General features: G+C 33.2%; 1 protein-coding gene across 15 annotated transcripts in view; it reads left to right on the forward strand.

The window, feature by feature from the left end:
- Window positions 1-16502, forward strand: part of LOC138699780 (multiple PDZ domain protein-like) — a 1065748-nt gene that overhangs the window by 1028220 nt on the left and 21026 nt on the right. For 11 of the 15 annotated variants that reach the window (XM_069825918.1, XM_069825908.1, XM_069825912.1 and 8 more), the window contains one exon: window positions 3205-3395. In XM_069825918.1, the coding sequence (XP_069682019.1) occupies window positions 3205-3395 (191 nt within the window). Of the gene's footprint in view, window positions 1-3204; window positions 3396-6432; window positions 11411-16502 lie in introns of those variants that run through there. The other 4 variants (XR_011332076.1, XM_069825919.1, XM_069825914.1 and 1 more) reach the window with 4 other exon arrangements.

Raw genomic sequence — 16502 nt, forward strand, 5'->3', positions numbered from 1 at the left:
CATCTCAGTGATCTAGTGATCGCCATGCATGCCACTGGATCCGATGTTCATGGGTTTGTACCTGGCCAGGAAGCTGGATTTATGGGAATAATAAATATTCTTAGCATGACTTCCGTCAGGAGGGAAATGAAGGAGATCTACAGAACGTGAAAGAATCCCATCCTTAAATGAAAGGACTCCAGGCAAAATGTACAGCCATTCATCTTTCACATCAAAATTAAGCTTTGTAGCTTGAGTTTCTATATATTATGATGTCAGTGTGCGAATATTGTCTCACTGTCTTCTTGAAATCGATCCATCCATCCAACTATCACTATCAATATCACCACTACCACATCATCATCATCACCACCACCACCATCACAACCACTATCACCATATCATCATCATCATCACCACCACCATCACATCATCATCACCACCACCACCACCACCATCACCATGACCATCATCATCATCATCATCATCACTACCATCATTACCTTCATCATCATCATCATCATGAACAAACTATGTACAGCTGTGTATCTTCTCAGTCATCACTACCATCAGAAAAGGCAATGAAAGAGGAAACTACATTTTAAATCTCTTACCAAGGTCCCTAGGTACAATCTACTGTATCTCTTAGTAACGTACATAATGGACAAGTTCTTCTTTTGTACCTTCCTGATAATATAGAAGTAACGTAGCTTTCGGAGCTACACAACTACAACTATGAGACTTCACGAAATCTGAAACATTTCGCATTACCAGTATGTTGAATATTACGAAAGTTTGATTCAGATAATGTACACACTGAATAATGGTGATCATGCAAACCTACACGTTTCTGTCAACAGTTTTTGAACATGATAAATATAAATCCAGACTCGTAAGCAATCTTTTTATGAGCGATGAGGCTCAATTCACCTTTCAGGATTTGTCAGTATTTCGCTGTTGGCAAGTGAAAATCTTGAAAGACTCCATGAAAAGCCAGTCCACAGTGTCAAAGTAATACCATCCTATTCTCTTGAGGTATAGAGTCCCATTTCTTCGATGATGATGACTCTAGTACTATTATAATTATAATTATGTACTTGAAGTATCTCGTCGTCCTTTTAATGATCACACGTTATTTTTAAATAATGGTAAGGATTATGTTTTCATGTAGTAGGTCAATATGTTAAATCAATAATATATTTTTCAATACTTATGGCGTTTTTATAATCGTCTGATTCACTGCCACACCTTATTTATATCTTACTGCAGAACCTTATCCTGAAAGTGGATCCTTTCATTCCTAAGGTGTTAGAAACTGAAGTTATTTCATGCGTTGCAATGTGTAACCCAACCAGAGTTGCTAGAACATCTAATCGCCTGCATATATTCAGTGTTTTCCACATAGTATTCTGCCACTATCAGATTTCGCAGTGTTGGGCAATGTTGCATCACTGTTAACATAGGCATAACATTGACATGAAAGATAGGAACCGTTTTATTAAATAATACCTTTCATAATATGTTCATTTTTACGCGACTGTAATGATATACGCTTGGTAACCCCAAGCTTTGGAGAGCTTAAATTTGCGTCAATGCTAATAATTCGGCCAATTACAAGACAGCAATGACTTGGTCATGGAAAATTCGAGAATGGAATCAAATGCATAAATGTGAAGCCTCTGAGCAGCATCAAAATTAGGTTCGAAACTCAATGAAAGAATGTAAACAAAATTTAGTGCCTAATAATACAATTACTCCTCCCACATGTCATTTCCGTAAATCAGTAATACCACTTCCTTGTGAATGTTTTAGCATTTACAGTCACAGTATTTTAAACTTGTAACTAAACGTACAGTAATTTGATGAATATTCTACCCAGCAGTGATGCATTATTGTCCACCAAGTATGATCTGGCAGCCATGGAACAACTCGTGAAATCACTCGGTAGTATTGACTGAATAATTTATCTTGAAATCAACTGGATAACATGCCAACATGCGCATATATTGATATGAATATATGGTACTAGTATTTTTATTTGTGAAAGATTTTTAAAATAATATAATCCATATACATGTACACTTAATAATGAAAACTCAAGCTTATGCCAGGCGAAAAAAAAACATACATCTATATATATATATATATATATATATAGTATATGTGGAACCAATTAAGAGTAAATGCTGGGTAACTATATATATTTATGACTAGGGGCACAATACTTCGATTTTTTTGTCAGTTTCTGCAAGAAGTTCCAATTAAACAATGGCTCATTTGTAATGTTTCCCTTGCTACCAACAGAGGATCGCTTGCCATTTTAAAATACCATCTGTATTTGTGTTCTAACGAGAACAACATTTGTTTTAACGTTTAATGTGCTTGTTTACTGCGTTTAATGTATTTTTTTTATATTTCCTGTTCTTAATTTCATTTGTCCTCCTCTTTAGAATAATGATTAGCATTCCTAACTGTGAAACGAGCTGGCCTAGATTCAAATCCTGGTTAGGACAAGTTACCTGATTGAGGTTTCTTCAGGGGTTTTCCCTCAACCTATTAAGAGTAAATGCTGGGTAACTTTCGGTGCTGAACCCTGGACTCATTTCACCGATATTATCACCATCTCACTCAGACGCTATATAAACAAAGCAGTTGATAAAGCGTCGTAAAATAACCAATTAACCCCTCCCCCCCAGTGTCCTATGTTTTTTTTCGTAATCTTTTCTCTTCTCTTTTTTTAGTAGTTTCACTCTTTTTTTTTTGTGTGTGTGTGTATTAGTTACCGGTATGCTTTGTGCAATGAGGCAGTGCCATAGTCGGTAAAACTGAAAGTGTTTCTTTCTGTATTAACATACCTGTGAGAAATTTTACTGAAAGAGAAATTCACTCTCAAAAAACGGTCTCTCAGTTTCACCGGAGATTAAAGTTTCTGATCCACATGTCTTAATGTCGATTACCAAACTCTGTTTTTCTTGGACTACCATTTTTTGGAATGAGCAAGTTTAGACTCTTCAACTGTTTTCAGTGTATAACTATACTGATATTTGTGGATCCCATTTAACAAATTCAGTACAATGCAAAATGAGATAACATAAAGAATGTCTTTCAAGTTGCATAAGCTTGAACAGCTCTAAGTGGAGGAGTAAATAAATCGTTGTATTCTGAGAAATCACAGTGCACCAGTCACATCATTAAATAACTACAACATAAGCATTAATGTTGCAGGTGCACGGAGGCACTGCCGAGGCTGATGGCCGCCTGATGAAGGGTGACCAAATCTTAGCTGTGAATGGTCAGGACTTGAAGGCAGCCACTCAAGAGGAGGCAGCTGCCGTCCTTAAGACCGCAATGGGCAAAGTGACAATGAGGCTAGGGCGCCTCAAAGCCAGCTCGAAGCGAAGTTCCAACATAGACAGGTGGGTAACCAAACAGATTGGTTATGGGAAGTAACATATACTGCACAGGGATAAATTTATTTAATGTATTAGCACTCTTTATATTTAATGATCCAACACAATTACCGTTTTCCCCATCTGTAACACAATATGTATTTCTCATACAATTAAAATTTAAACATAACCGTTTCATTCACAATTTGAGACAAATAATACAGTTTAACCAGAATTAATCTTGGAAAACATGCTTCTTAAGCTAGGTTCCCAGAAGCTTTATACGCTAAAAAGTTATCTAAAAGTAAATGTAATTTGGCAGGATTGTATACATTAATTTTATATAGGAAATTTTTACAAAATTCAGGGAGAGTTCCGTTAATTAAAATCGTGTGTATTTCTTACTATACATGAGATAGAACGTCCAAATAGCATGTTAACTGTTTATCTAAATATTACTGTGAAGCTCACCAGAATAGTAATAATAATAATAATAATAATAATAATAATAATAATAATAATAATAATAATAATAATAATAATAACTAAATAAATGAATAAACTGTTCTCACTCACTGTTGCAGCTAGACAACCCAACTAATATCCATTATTAATTCCTCAGGAAGGGATTATAAGACAGTGTCTTTTATCTGTACTGAATTTGATAAAATACCGGTAGTATATTATCGTACTTGCAGTGTGTCATAACATTTGATCGAACATTTTCTAGAGCATGTTCTGCTGATAAAATGGAGCTGAAAATGCGAAAAAGCAGTGTCCCAGTTCTCACGATTCTCGAAACATTGTTTAAAACTATCTTTGATCTTATTATGTTCTTTCCTCTAAAATTCACAAACTTTGATTTTTCAGTTGAAATGTTAAAATTATAATCTTGACATAATTATAAACTACTGCTCATTTTGCACGAAATATGAATTTATTAGATGTTTATAAAAGTTTGAATATTTTACTCCTAATGTTTATCCTCTAATTTGATCACCAACATAGTTCCCCAAAAGTTAATGGAACTGATTCTGCAAGCTGACTATTTTTCTTCCCATTTTTCTTCGTGTAAATTTTCTGTAAAAAGGAATCTGCTTGATTTTTTGTAGTACAGAAATTTTAAGGTTAACTAATTTTTCACATCTGAAACTTGTCAAAAATACTTTTATTCTACAGATATATTAAACATATATAAGAAACGAAAATTTCTCTGCTTGACACTTATCACAATATTGCTTGTGAATTTATTTCAATAAACAGAAACGTCTTCTCAGTCGTCTGTCAGTAGAGTGAATTGACCATTTGTAATGACTCTGCAGAATAATACTCTCTCCCTCTCTTTCATCTGAAAACGAAGTTATATTCAGCATTTGAAACGTCATGTGTTATACATGTTTAATCAACACTGGGAAAATTCAATTCAAAACTCTCTTGAATAAATCACCATTGCTTCCTCTCCTATTCAAAATGAATATCTTTATTTTCAGATATGAAATGCAGAAAATCCGTAGAAAATAACCTTCAGAAATACAAGTTTAATATCGAAATATAAAGTGCTATTCATCGTGGTACATTTTTAAAATCGCCCTTATTGCTTGATTAGTATGAGATAGCTCTTTTGACAGATTACAAGAAACAAATGAGAGATACATAATTGAAACTATCTTCCTAAACAGCAGTGGCGTAGCATGAAATTCTGAGCAGGGGAAGCTAACTTAAGTTGTCTTTCATGTACATATGAGAAAACGTATTACAAAAATATAGTCTTAACCCGTAATTGGTGAGGTGGTGGCTGTGAGTACCCCAGCCATTGTAAGAAAAGAAGCCTGCGCCAGGTGGATGTGCGGAGATATATATTTTTTCATTGCTTATTATGCTGCCTGCTTCCCTAATTTTGAAGAAAACCTAGTTAAAACTAATAAAAGTACTTGATTATTTAAATTAAAAATTCAGTTTGATTATCTGAGTGCTACGATACAAGTTTCTAAGTTGGGGTAAGTGCAATCCCCATCTCACCAGTTACATGACTAGAAAAATACCTCACCACTTACGGGTTAAAATAAATAATAGTCAATGTCAAATTAGCAGTCCGAAGATTGGTTAGAACCTCGTAAGTAACACCAGTAAGACATGACCTCAAATGGTAGTAGTAAAATATGATTCATGGATTATACATATCTCTAACAAATAAACACGTATAGTATAACATTAGCTCACTCCCTGTCATACTTGGAGAAATCACAATATTAACAGTCAATAGACACAGTATTAATATCATTATGTAAGTATGCGTCTGTGTTTTGGTTGAGTCCTTCATTGACAGCAAGGGAGTCTGTCATTTGTTTTCTAAATCATATTTTTGTTCATAAGTCAGTCTTGATAATAGAACTGCCCTAAAAATTCAAGTAAATTGGTGTTAGGAACTGTTATTTCACTCATTATTTATTATATCAGCCACAGTGCACACTAACACTTCAACTGAACTCAACTCACGAAAGGGATAACTCGGAAACTGCTTATTTTCAATGTAAAAGCTAGCTTCTTGCAAGCCTTGCGACCAGGGTAGTTTAGTTAGAAAGGGATAGAAAATCTGCGGGGTGGGTAACACAGAAGAATGAGTGAAAGAAACCAGTCTGTTTGGAAGCTGGTGTGTGCAGGCTTCTTGTTTACTGCTGCATCACGAATCATCCTGAGCTGCTGTATCACAATATTTAACGCAAAAATATAAACTCTATTAAAATTAATAAATAATTTTATTCATAAACTGCAGGTTTATTATGAAATTATTATTAACTGGGGAAGCTGAGCTTTTTAGCTTACATTGACGCTACGCCACTGCTAAACAGTACTCATTATAGACTTAGACTTGTGTTGGTATGAAGGTGGTTTACAGAAACATTTGTTTCAGGTAATGTAAAAATATTTAAAGATCAGAATCCTTTTATAAGTACATTTTTTGTAGTGATCAATTTATTTTATTGGTGAATATTACTATTCTTTTGTCATGCAAATGTTAATTCTGCATTTCGAAGCAATTTTATCACACTTTGGTATTTGACAGAGAGTGGACAGGCAGACTTTTGAAAAAGATGACTGTAGACTCTGAACTGCTGTTTGTAGGGTGAGTAATATGACAAATGGAGGGACGCAATCTGACCCAGACAACATTCCACGTTCCGATGATCAAACATTTCCTCGATTCTCGACCAAGAGGGCTTCTCTGATGATGCGCCACATAGCAAACTGGTCTCTCCGCAGGAGACATGTGTAGACTGGATCATCATCGGCAGTGCATGAACAATGGACTGTGTTGCAATTCATTATAAACTTCCTGACTATGTCTTATTAAATGAGACATTCTACAACATTTTAAATTAATAAAAGTGCCTTGTCTTTCCATGCTTTCCTCCAGGAAATAAGGTGAAACGAGGTAAGTAAGAGACGTGATGATTGTGGTGCATGTTTGCAGTGCTGTGTCCATTTCATCTGACTTCCACATTAATATTGTGTGAACATTGTTAACATATTAGAAGTTGAATTTATTTTATACTAAACCGAATTCCGTTGTGTGAAGGGTGCACACTTCTAGTTCAGTCTAGTTTTAAACCTGACTTTCCTTGCTTATTAAGAAATACGAGACTCTCTTATTATGTATTATGTCGAAGTAAGGCTTTATGACAGAGACGGCATAGGATGCACATAACAAGAAAGCATGTTGCCTGCTCACAGACATTCAGAGGCTACTGTCTGAAAAAAATGCTTATTTGGGGGGGGGGGGGAGATGAGGGCGAAGACAACAGAAGCAAGTTCAATCTTATAGGCATTCTAACAAGCTTCCTGGAATGAAAGTTTAAATTCCTTTTCCTTAGTTATTATTGTCGGACCATCGGATCTGTGCCCCTTCAGCGCTGTCATTCTTAGAAAAGTTAATGCCTGTACTCACTCCATTCTACCCGCTTTCCTCCCACCACTTCAAACAGCAGGCCACAAACCTTGCCAAATAGGGATGTTGCCAAACTTCTGTCAAACGGTGTCTTAAATAACTGGTCCTCCATGCTACAATATCATTTCTTTCAATCAAAATACATCTTGTATTTCTACATTTTTTAAAGCTAAATCCCACGTCTCGAATCACTTTCCGTAGCTTTTCTCTCCAACCTTTGAAATTATTGCTTCTCTCGCAACCTTCAGTAATTTCTTCAATGTTGGAACTTTTTTCTGAACGGTATAAAATTCTTGTATCTCTCTTCTTAAAATACATCGGTTCATATCATCTACAAGAATTAAAGGTTCCCTTGGTCCGTTCTTCTCTGGTGATTTTAACTTTTCATCTCCTGCACAGTCTCCCTCTCTCCTGATTTTCTTTATTAGGAGCTCTGACCTGCCTATATAAATTACATAAAAATGTTGTATTATTAGGATTAGTTAAGTAACTAATTTTAATACGTAATCAATTGAAATAAAATAAGCCGCACCTGTTATCGCAGCTGCTCTTTTCGTTGCCTGATTTATAGGAAACAGATATTGATCTGTTTCTCTTCATTGCAAAATGCTTATTACGTACTTGCTTAATAATATTTCTTTCGCTACTCCTTGCTACAGTGTTGTTGAATTGACAACACTGGACTGCAAGTGCACATAAATTGTTCCGCAAGAAGGCTAAAATTGTGAGTAGTGGGGAAGAGAAAGGGAGAGAGATAGGAATGCAGGGAGAGAAATGAATTAGCGAGGCTGAGAAGGAATTAGGGTTCAGTTTGCATATCTTACGGGGGCACAGATCCAATGGTCCGACAATACATGTAATGACTCATATATCTACAGAATGTGAGAAAAATGTAATTACAAAGAAATGTAATTGAAAGTGTTGGAAAGAAATACATAAAAGAATAAGTCCGCAACAAATATCATGTTACAGGTACCATTATGTTAAATTATGTTTATGGCGCTCATCTATCAACTTCCAATTTCGTTTTATTTGAATAATGATGAAGTGTTGTTCTTGGTGGTCTAATTAATACTATTCTTGCCACTGAATCCGAAGTTTGTGGGTTCAAAGTCTACCGAGTACAATCGATTTTTTAAAGACGAGAAAAATTCTTATAATGGCTTCCTTCGAAAGACAAGTAAAACTGGGAGATTGTGTCGTAGATTTGCAGCACGTAGAAATTCATGAATGAGAGGGCTCCAGGCAAAATATACCGTCCAATTTTACTCGAGTTAAAATTCGACATTGAAGATAGAGCATTGGGCCCGTATGAGTGGCCAAAGTGCACGTGGTTTTTCTATCCTCTGCCTGCAACCCATCATTCATTAGGAACAATGAATTATTTCAAACTATGTTTTAAAAATATCTCTCTTCATCGGACCATCGTCTTGTAATTTGGCCCTCATTATTGTTTTCATTACATACCTACAATACAAGCCAGTGACGTACAGCTCAAGTTCTTCTTTATAGATTGTAATATTATGTAAAATACTTTGATTTACTTAGAAGATGTTCAGTTTTTTTTTTTAATACGATTAGAGGCCTATTGCATAAAAGATACTAGTGACAAGTGACAATTTACCAGCATATGGGTGACAAACGACAAGTCTTAATACCTGTAACTTCTGTTGCATAACATAATTTTACTAATTTGTCATTTACAAGTGATAGGCAGCCATATTGACAAATTCTGTCTTAGAATATTGCGAAAAAATAGTGTTATAACAGTAAAATTTAAGTATTATTCAATCTTGCATTTATTTAATTAAGAAAGAAGAAAGACAATCGTAGTCTGTGATGCATACAAAATATTCTAAATTTATGTGTCTCGTGGTTGTAAAAATTTCGCGAAACTATATTTGCGTCATGTTTCTTGATGAAGTAAGAGAAGAAACCGATATATTACTATTTAGACAGTTTTCTTCCAATTTGACGAAGGAAGTAAAATCAAAATAAATTAAATAACTCCACACATGTGCTCAATCAATTATTGGTCTGGTACTACTGGTACCAATTGAAAATATAAACGAGCGATACTTTCGCCGAACTTTAGGAATAGAGTTATATGTATTTACATATTATCTTTCAAATTAATATTACTAATTTTTAAATTATTTCTTTTTTTTTTAATACAGGGTTTAATTACTATTAAAATAGCCTTCTCATGGTTAGGGGGCTATGGGTAAAATCGTGTTGCAGGACCTAAATAAGGCTTTGCAGTAGCAAGTAATATCTCAGATTTAATTTTTGACATGCAAAATCTTTCTTTAAACTGGAACTCTTGAAAATAAGTATTCTTGGCCTAACTCTTCTTTTCCGCCTTTATATGAATTCTCCTTCACTCTCACAGCTTTAAAATGAAGTCATATTACATTAAAAATATTATTTCTACACTTTTTAGAAAGTTCACCAAGAACAAAGGATTGGTAAAAAACTTGCTTGCAATTCTAATTATTTTACAAATGACAAATTTTTATGCAGCAATTCGTTGGTAAAAGAAATGAAACTGTCAGTAATTACTTGTGCTTGTCACTTGTCGTGACAAATTTACCAGTAAAGATTTATACAACGGGAATGACGTTTTTTAATTATTTTCTAATTTGTCGCTAGTAAAATAGTAATTTTAACTTTATACAACAGGCCCCAGATGTTTTAAAATTGTGTATAGCTATTTAAAAATATATATATTACGTTTGCTGTAACTCTTCCTGTTACTGTTATTGGATTAATATGTACAGTTTTGATCAAAAAAGATGAGAAAGACGAACTGGAAGACATGAGAATGTCCAAAGAAACTAATAGGTTAAACATTTCAACACTGTTCTTTATGTCTGGTCCAACTCTGTGTGATCGGCACTGATTACGTATAAGCAGTCAACCTTCTTTCTTTATATGGGTATTCATATGCACATCTTTGCATGAGTGAGTGTGAGCTCTGAGAGTGACTAAATGTGTGTGCGTGCGTATTTTGTGTGTGACAGAGAAAGTGAATATATAGGTGCATTCTTCCTTTCTCCCTTCTTCACATGTGTATCCTTTTTCAGTACATTATATTATATACTTGAGCACAGTCTATCCCCATATACGAGCCATGCGTATAGATGTGTAAGTTAATACTTTGACCAAAACACAAATTTTAATAATCAGACAATTTTATGAAATGTCGTAACTTATACATGAGCATCATTTTAGAAAAATTAAAATCCTAAATTACGTGTATAAAGAAATTCTGTTTATTTCATGATATATGCTTTTTCATATATATTTTGCATTGTTCCCATACTATTGCATCAAGCCATTTTAAGTAGTATGTCTGTAAAATGCTTATTTGAAGTCAAAACTGCTTATTCATATAAAGTGCCAACAGACAGAAAATGCATGTATATAAATACGTCTCACATAGCAGTCTACGAAATAGATCTTCATACATGACATGGAATATTACATTAATTATATTATGATTAATAAACTACAGGCCTATTGGCCACTAAGAATGCCACAAAAGCTAGGCCTAATACATGCTACAACTAGCAAGTGATTATTTTTTTGCCAAATAATTGAAGTAGCATTTGTGTGGATCTTTTAAGATCTGTAACTGTTAATTGTAAAAGTTTTCAATTTAGAAAAAATTTTTTACAAAATAAAATGGTGGTTCGCATTTCAGAGTTTCTCACAGGCAGCATTTTAATGTTTTAAGTACTGCTAACAATATATAAAATGGTCATTCTTTTGAAGGTCAAGAATCATTAATTAAAATTCTTCTTGTCTGAACTCTATATTTCTATGAATATGTCGAGCTAAAACTTCCAAGCACGATACTAAGTACATATTTCCTATTTTCTCATGCGTGAATATGCAATGTACACAAGATATTAAACCTTCTGGATACATGATAGTCTATGTTGTTTAGCGTTTGTAAAATCATCTTGCTGACAATGCCATTTTAATTGCATATATACGGTAATTTATTGTTTATGTGATGTATAGAAAAATGTTATATTGCTGGAACCAGCTTTTAAGAAGTTAGTCATTACATATTATGTGAAATGCCAAATGTCGTATTATTCATGTTTACTTTCAATTTACTTTATCCCTTACATATCACATAAATATATACAATTTTATAATGTGGTATGTAAATAATATGGCATACCTTACAGGAACAGATCCTTACTACATAATCATCTCCATTCCAAAGACCATTCTTCCTATGACAATTTCTGTACTGATAGATTATAACAATCCTTAAACTTATTTCTGTTTTGTGGTGCCACAGATAAAAGTGACCATTCTAGTAGACGAGTATTGAGTAACTGTTTTCTGTTTTGCATATGTGATAAGTTTCATTATATATGCAAACACCACGTAGTGTTCTGCCGAATTTAAACTTAGGTGTCTACCATGGGAAGGCGTTTTATTATTGTGAACTCGAATAAGTGACGAAACAGTTTTTAACACACACAACTAAGGTTCTGTGACTCTTCAATAGTCTAGTTTACAAAATGCTTGTTTTTATATCCGTGGAACCGAACTGTGTACTTGCTTCCTGAGAGAATCAATTTAAAGTGAAGTAAGTATTGCTATTCTATAAACATTATAGTTCGAGATTTTTATTAAAATACCAGTTTCCAACACAAAAATATCGAAAGAGTGATGGTGTACTCGAAATTGGCTCTAACTTCTTAAGCTTCATATTTTATTACACAAGAAGTAATAACAATGAAATGATATAGGCACTTTCGTCCCCAGAAATATTTGATTCAGAGTACGAAAATTGTAGTGTGATTTAATAGTAGCATCTGATATTGATTAGTAGACAAGAGATATATTTTCTGAAATCAAGGTTTCTACATCAAGAAGATTGAAGGTTGGGGCAGATGTTGGCATAGGTGTTGACCGTGTTATATGAAATTCTTCAATGTTGTTGTATTGTGGATTCCCGGGATAAATTTTAGAGAAAGTAGAGAACTCCAAAGAGGTAATCTTTATGGCTTCTAAAAAAATAATTTGTACGAATGTGATCTTTATAAATTTAATAATGCTTTACTTAAAATGGTGATTTATTTAATTATCACTGCCAATTATATGTTATGTACCATTTTGTCTTTGTACGAAATACAACGAGAAAGTATTGTGTTGCTGCAACAAATTGATTTCGAGGTTTTCACTGGAGTACCTACTCGTTTTTAGCACTCTTTATACCAAAAAATGTCTTCCCTGCAAGCCATCCATATGTCTCTCGTGAAGGTACTGCAATATATACTACTACAAGATTACTGCTGGAACAATGTTCATGCTAATTAAATTATTAAACCTTCTAATAAGAGTCGATTATTATGTTTATTTTATTGAAGATTACGTTTAGCCTATTATATGACACTTGGTACAAACGAAATAGTATAGGAGGCATTATGTCTCCAAGAACGTTTTTGTCAGAGAAAAATAATCATCATCATCATCACCGATCACTACAAGGTACAGACCATAAACCTATTCCGATTTAGGGCAATTGAGACGACCTTCTAGAGAAAGAAACTGCAACAGAAAATACCCTGGTCTTCCAAGTGAAAGGATTGTGCAAAGGAATAGTAATTCCTTGGCATGGAAAAACTTGCTATTCACAAACTTAGAACAAATTTAAACCCGGATAGAAAGTAATTATTATGCAATAATTATGTCTTGTATGGAAAATTTCGTCAGATAAAATTTTTCGGGCTTGAAAATACCAATACAAATAGCTTTTGAAAACATGTTAATATATCCTTTGTGGTTATGAAAGTATAGCAAGATACTATTTTCCTGTAAAATTAATTATTATCTAGAGAATTGTGTCTCCTATTTAGGGTGACAAATTGCAAAGATGGAAAAAGCTAAGCTAAGTAAAACTAAACTAAAAATGAGTGATATTGAACAATTTTTGGGGACATTTTTCTTTTTCGTCCTTGTTACATCTATTAACATACTTTTTTTTTAAATTTGAATAACTAGATGTCTTTAATTATTGTTTACAAGAGCATTTTCTTAATGAATTTATACTTCTTGCTACTCCTAGCATAAGCTACAGTGTCCTTATTTTTCACAACTGTTTCAAAAACTTTTTTCACTTGATAAATAGGCATACCTATATCATAAAAAACGTAATTACAAAGTGCTGTTCGCTGATTCAAACAAATCTCAACCATTACATCTGATCTGATATAGGCTTATAGAACTAGAAACTGATGCTTTCGTAAACAAAAAGTAGTGTTACCAAATTAAATAATAACCAATCATTCACATACCCAGATTTGAAACTTAATTGACTTGAACAACTCTGCTAATATTCGTTATTGTATTTCAGAAACAGACTATAGAATTGTGGGACTGTCCCTCAAAATGAGAGATGGTTAGTCATGAAACAAAATTTAGTGCTAAAAATATCTACGCAAATTATTTTTTTAAAATTAAGTTGAAAATTGTATTTTGAGAAAATAATAGTTTTTTGCCAAAAATAATTTAAAAGCCGGACAGAATTACAGAACAATTCTTTCTTTCTTAAAAGATTAGCTGGTACTAATCCTAAAGACTTGTATTCGCAGATGAATAACTTACCACAATAGCACAAAATACTAGTCTTACAACTTCCTCTTGCCACCAGTGTAGCTCAGGAACTACATAAATTTACATGCTGATCCAGAGTTCCATCAGATGTTGATTCGAACCCTGGCTGAGTTTTTTTAAGGCTTCCCAAAACTGCAAGGCAAATATCAGGTAATTCCGTGGCGAATCTCATGATTCATCTCGCCAAATACCATCTCGATATCGACAATTCCATCAATGCTAAATAATCTAGTAGTTGATACAACGTTGTTAAACAACCGACTTAACCTTCCTCTTCAACAACCTTTCACAGTACTGCTGGTTATTTGACAAGTAAGTAATATACTTATAGTCTCATTTTAAACCATTAATACATTTTAATATTCTGTTAATAATTATCAAATTTTAGAAATATAAATTATTAGTTTTAGAAGTAATCATAGTATATTAAGAATTATTTTGTGTGAATTTGTGAAAATTAATTGCATATTGTGAATGAAGTCATATATCAGTATGGTACCTTACTTTTTATGGTTCATAAAAATTGGATTTGTATGCAATCCAGGAAACTAAATTTTATTTTCTTATCAGGATGTACAGTAAAATATTTCAGTTATAGGGCCTACATCTTTTAGCTGAAGATGACGGGTTTAATTCCTGATGGAGTCGTGCAAATATTGACATAATCTTTCCAGCTGCACTATGGCCCTATTGGGTCGACTCAGTCCCTAATAGAAATTAGTATCAAGAACTTGTGTCTCTAACAGAAGTGTAGCAGGCATAATAAGATTTCTTGTGTATTATGTAAACTCGTATAATTCTAACTGTGCAATTAGAGACAGGACCTAGAAATAATAAGAATGTTCTGCTCACCTCTTATATGTAAACTTTACCAGTTTATATGAGTTTTTTAGACTTTCACGGTGACTGTGATCAGAATTAGGTTTTTGGGTATTCCATCGTGTCCTGGAACTTGTCATTTCCACTTTAATGTAGAACAGATGACGAAGAAAAGAATTGAGTGAAACATACAACATAATCGGATGTAATATATTGAGAAGTCATTGCACAACATACTTGATGTTCACGTGGCCATGATCAATGAATTGTTATACGTTACCGCTATGTAATATCCCAGATCACATATAACAGATTGCTCAGCCTTATTAGCTTTGACAACAACTTTTGTCAATTTCACTATGCTGCCATCTAGCTACTGCATAAGAAGTCACATTATAACTCTCATTTGAATTGCATGGAACAACTGTACTCCCATCCAGCGGTCATTCCCAATCGACAGTGGCGATCCTAATGGTTGTTCTCTTCCACATTTTACCGTTTTTAACATGGGGTTGGCCAATCTGTTACATATGTGATCTGGGGTAATATGAAAATTTAGAGGGGGAGGGAGGTTTTCATTCTTATATTGGGATTTTTTAAGTTTATTATTATTATTATTATTATTATTATTATTATTATTATTATTATTATTATTATCATTATCATCATCACTATTATTATTATTATTATCATCATCATTATCATTATTATTATTATTATTACTTGCCGTACCCGTTTATTATTACTAGCTCCGCTGCACCTGTTAGAAATAAATATAAAGTAATTACGTAATTAAAATAAGACGTTTGATCCAGGGAACATTCGTGTTTGTTAGAAGGATAAATCGTTTAATATGTTACTTAATTGAAATTGTATTTAAATAATTAAATTGCGATCATTTTGGTCCAGAGACCACTCATTTGGTGCAATGACAATTCCTTTAACATGTTTCTTATTTGTTATTACACGCAACTATAGTTTAATGAAGATTGACATATCATTTAGTTTTATTGTGTATACTTTATATTACTTGCTATATGGTTCCATTGAATTATGATAATAACTTAATTTTAACCCTTGTTTTCTACGTCTTCAGTAAATGGCTCTTGGCCCACTATGGTTCTGAAACCTTCAAATAACTTAAATAGTGATACAGCATAAACAGTGATATGTAATAAATATTCCTTTCTTTCGAAAATGTAAGACTTCACGATCTCCTATGTACCAATGCCATGGAATGAATAAATGTGTTTTTTCTTCCTACTCGAAAATTTTATATTTTGCACATGGGAATTACTGCAGGAACAACAATGCTACAATCTGAGGCGGTGTTGAAAACGTATTATATTATTATTTTAAAAGTCTATCAGACCTACCAAATTTTGCATAGTATAAAACTTATCGGAAATCATTTTTAAAGAAACTTTTGTTATGTAACATTTTTCACAAAAAACAATAATAAGCGAGATATTTCGATTTAATTCAGGCCCCGTTAAATGAAGTATTTTGAATGCCATATAGCCTAAAATCTAAATTACAACGAACTTAACTTATATTTCAATTTTCATCGAAATCCGTTCAGCCATTATCGCGTGAAAAGGTAACAAACAGACAGACAGACAGACATACAAACAAAAATTTCAAAAAAGCGATTTTCGGTCTCAGGATGAATAATTATACATGTTAACACCAATTATTTTTGGAAAAGGGAAAATTACCAGAAAATT

Source organism: Periplaneta americana, chromosome 5 (genome assembly GCF_040183065.1).
Source record: "Periplaneta americana isolate PAMFEO1 chromosome 5, P.americana_PAMFEO1_priV1, whole genome shotgun sequence".
In the NCBI taxonomy this organism is placed as follows: domain Eukaryota; kingdom Metazoa; phylum Arthropoda; class Insecta; order Blattodea; family Blattidae; genus Periplaneta; species Periplaneta americana.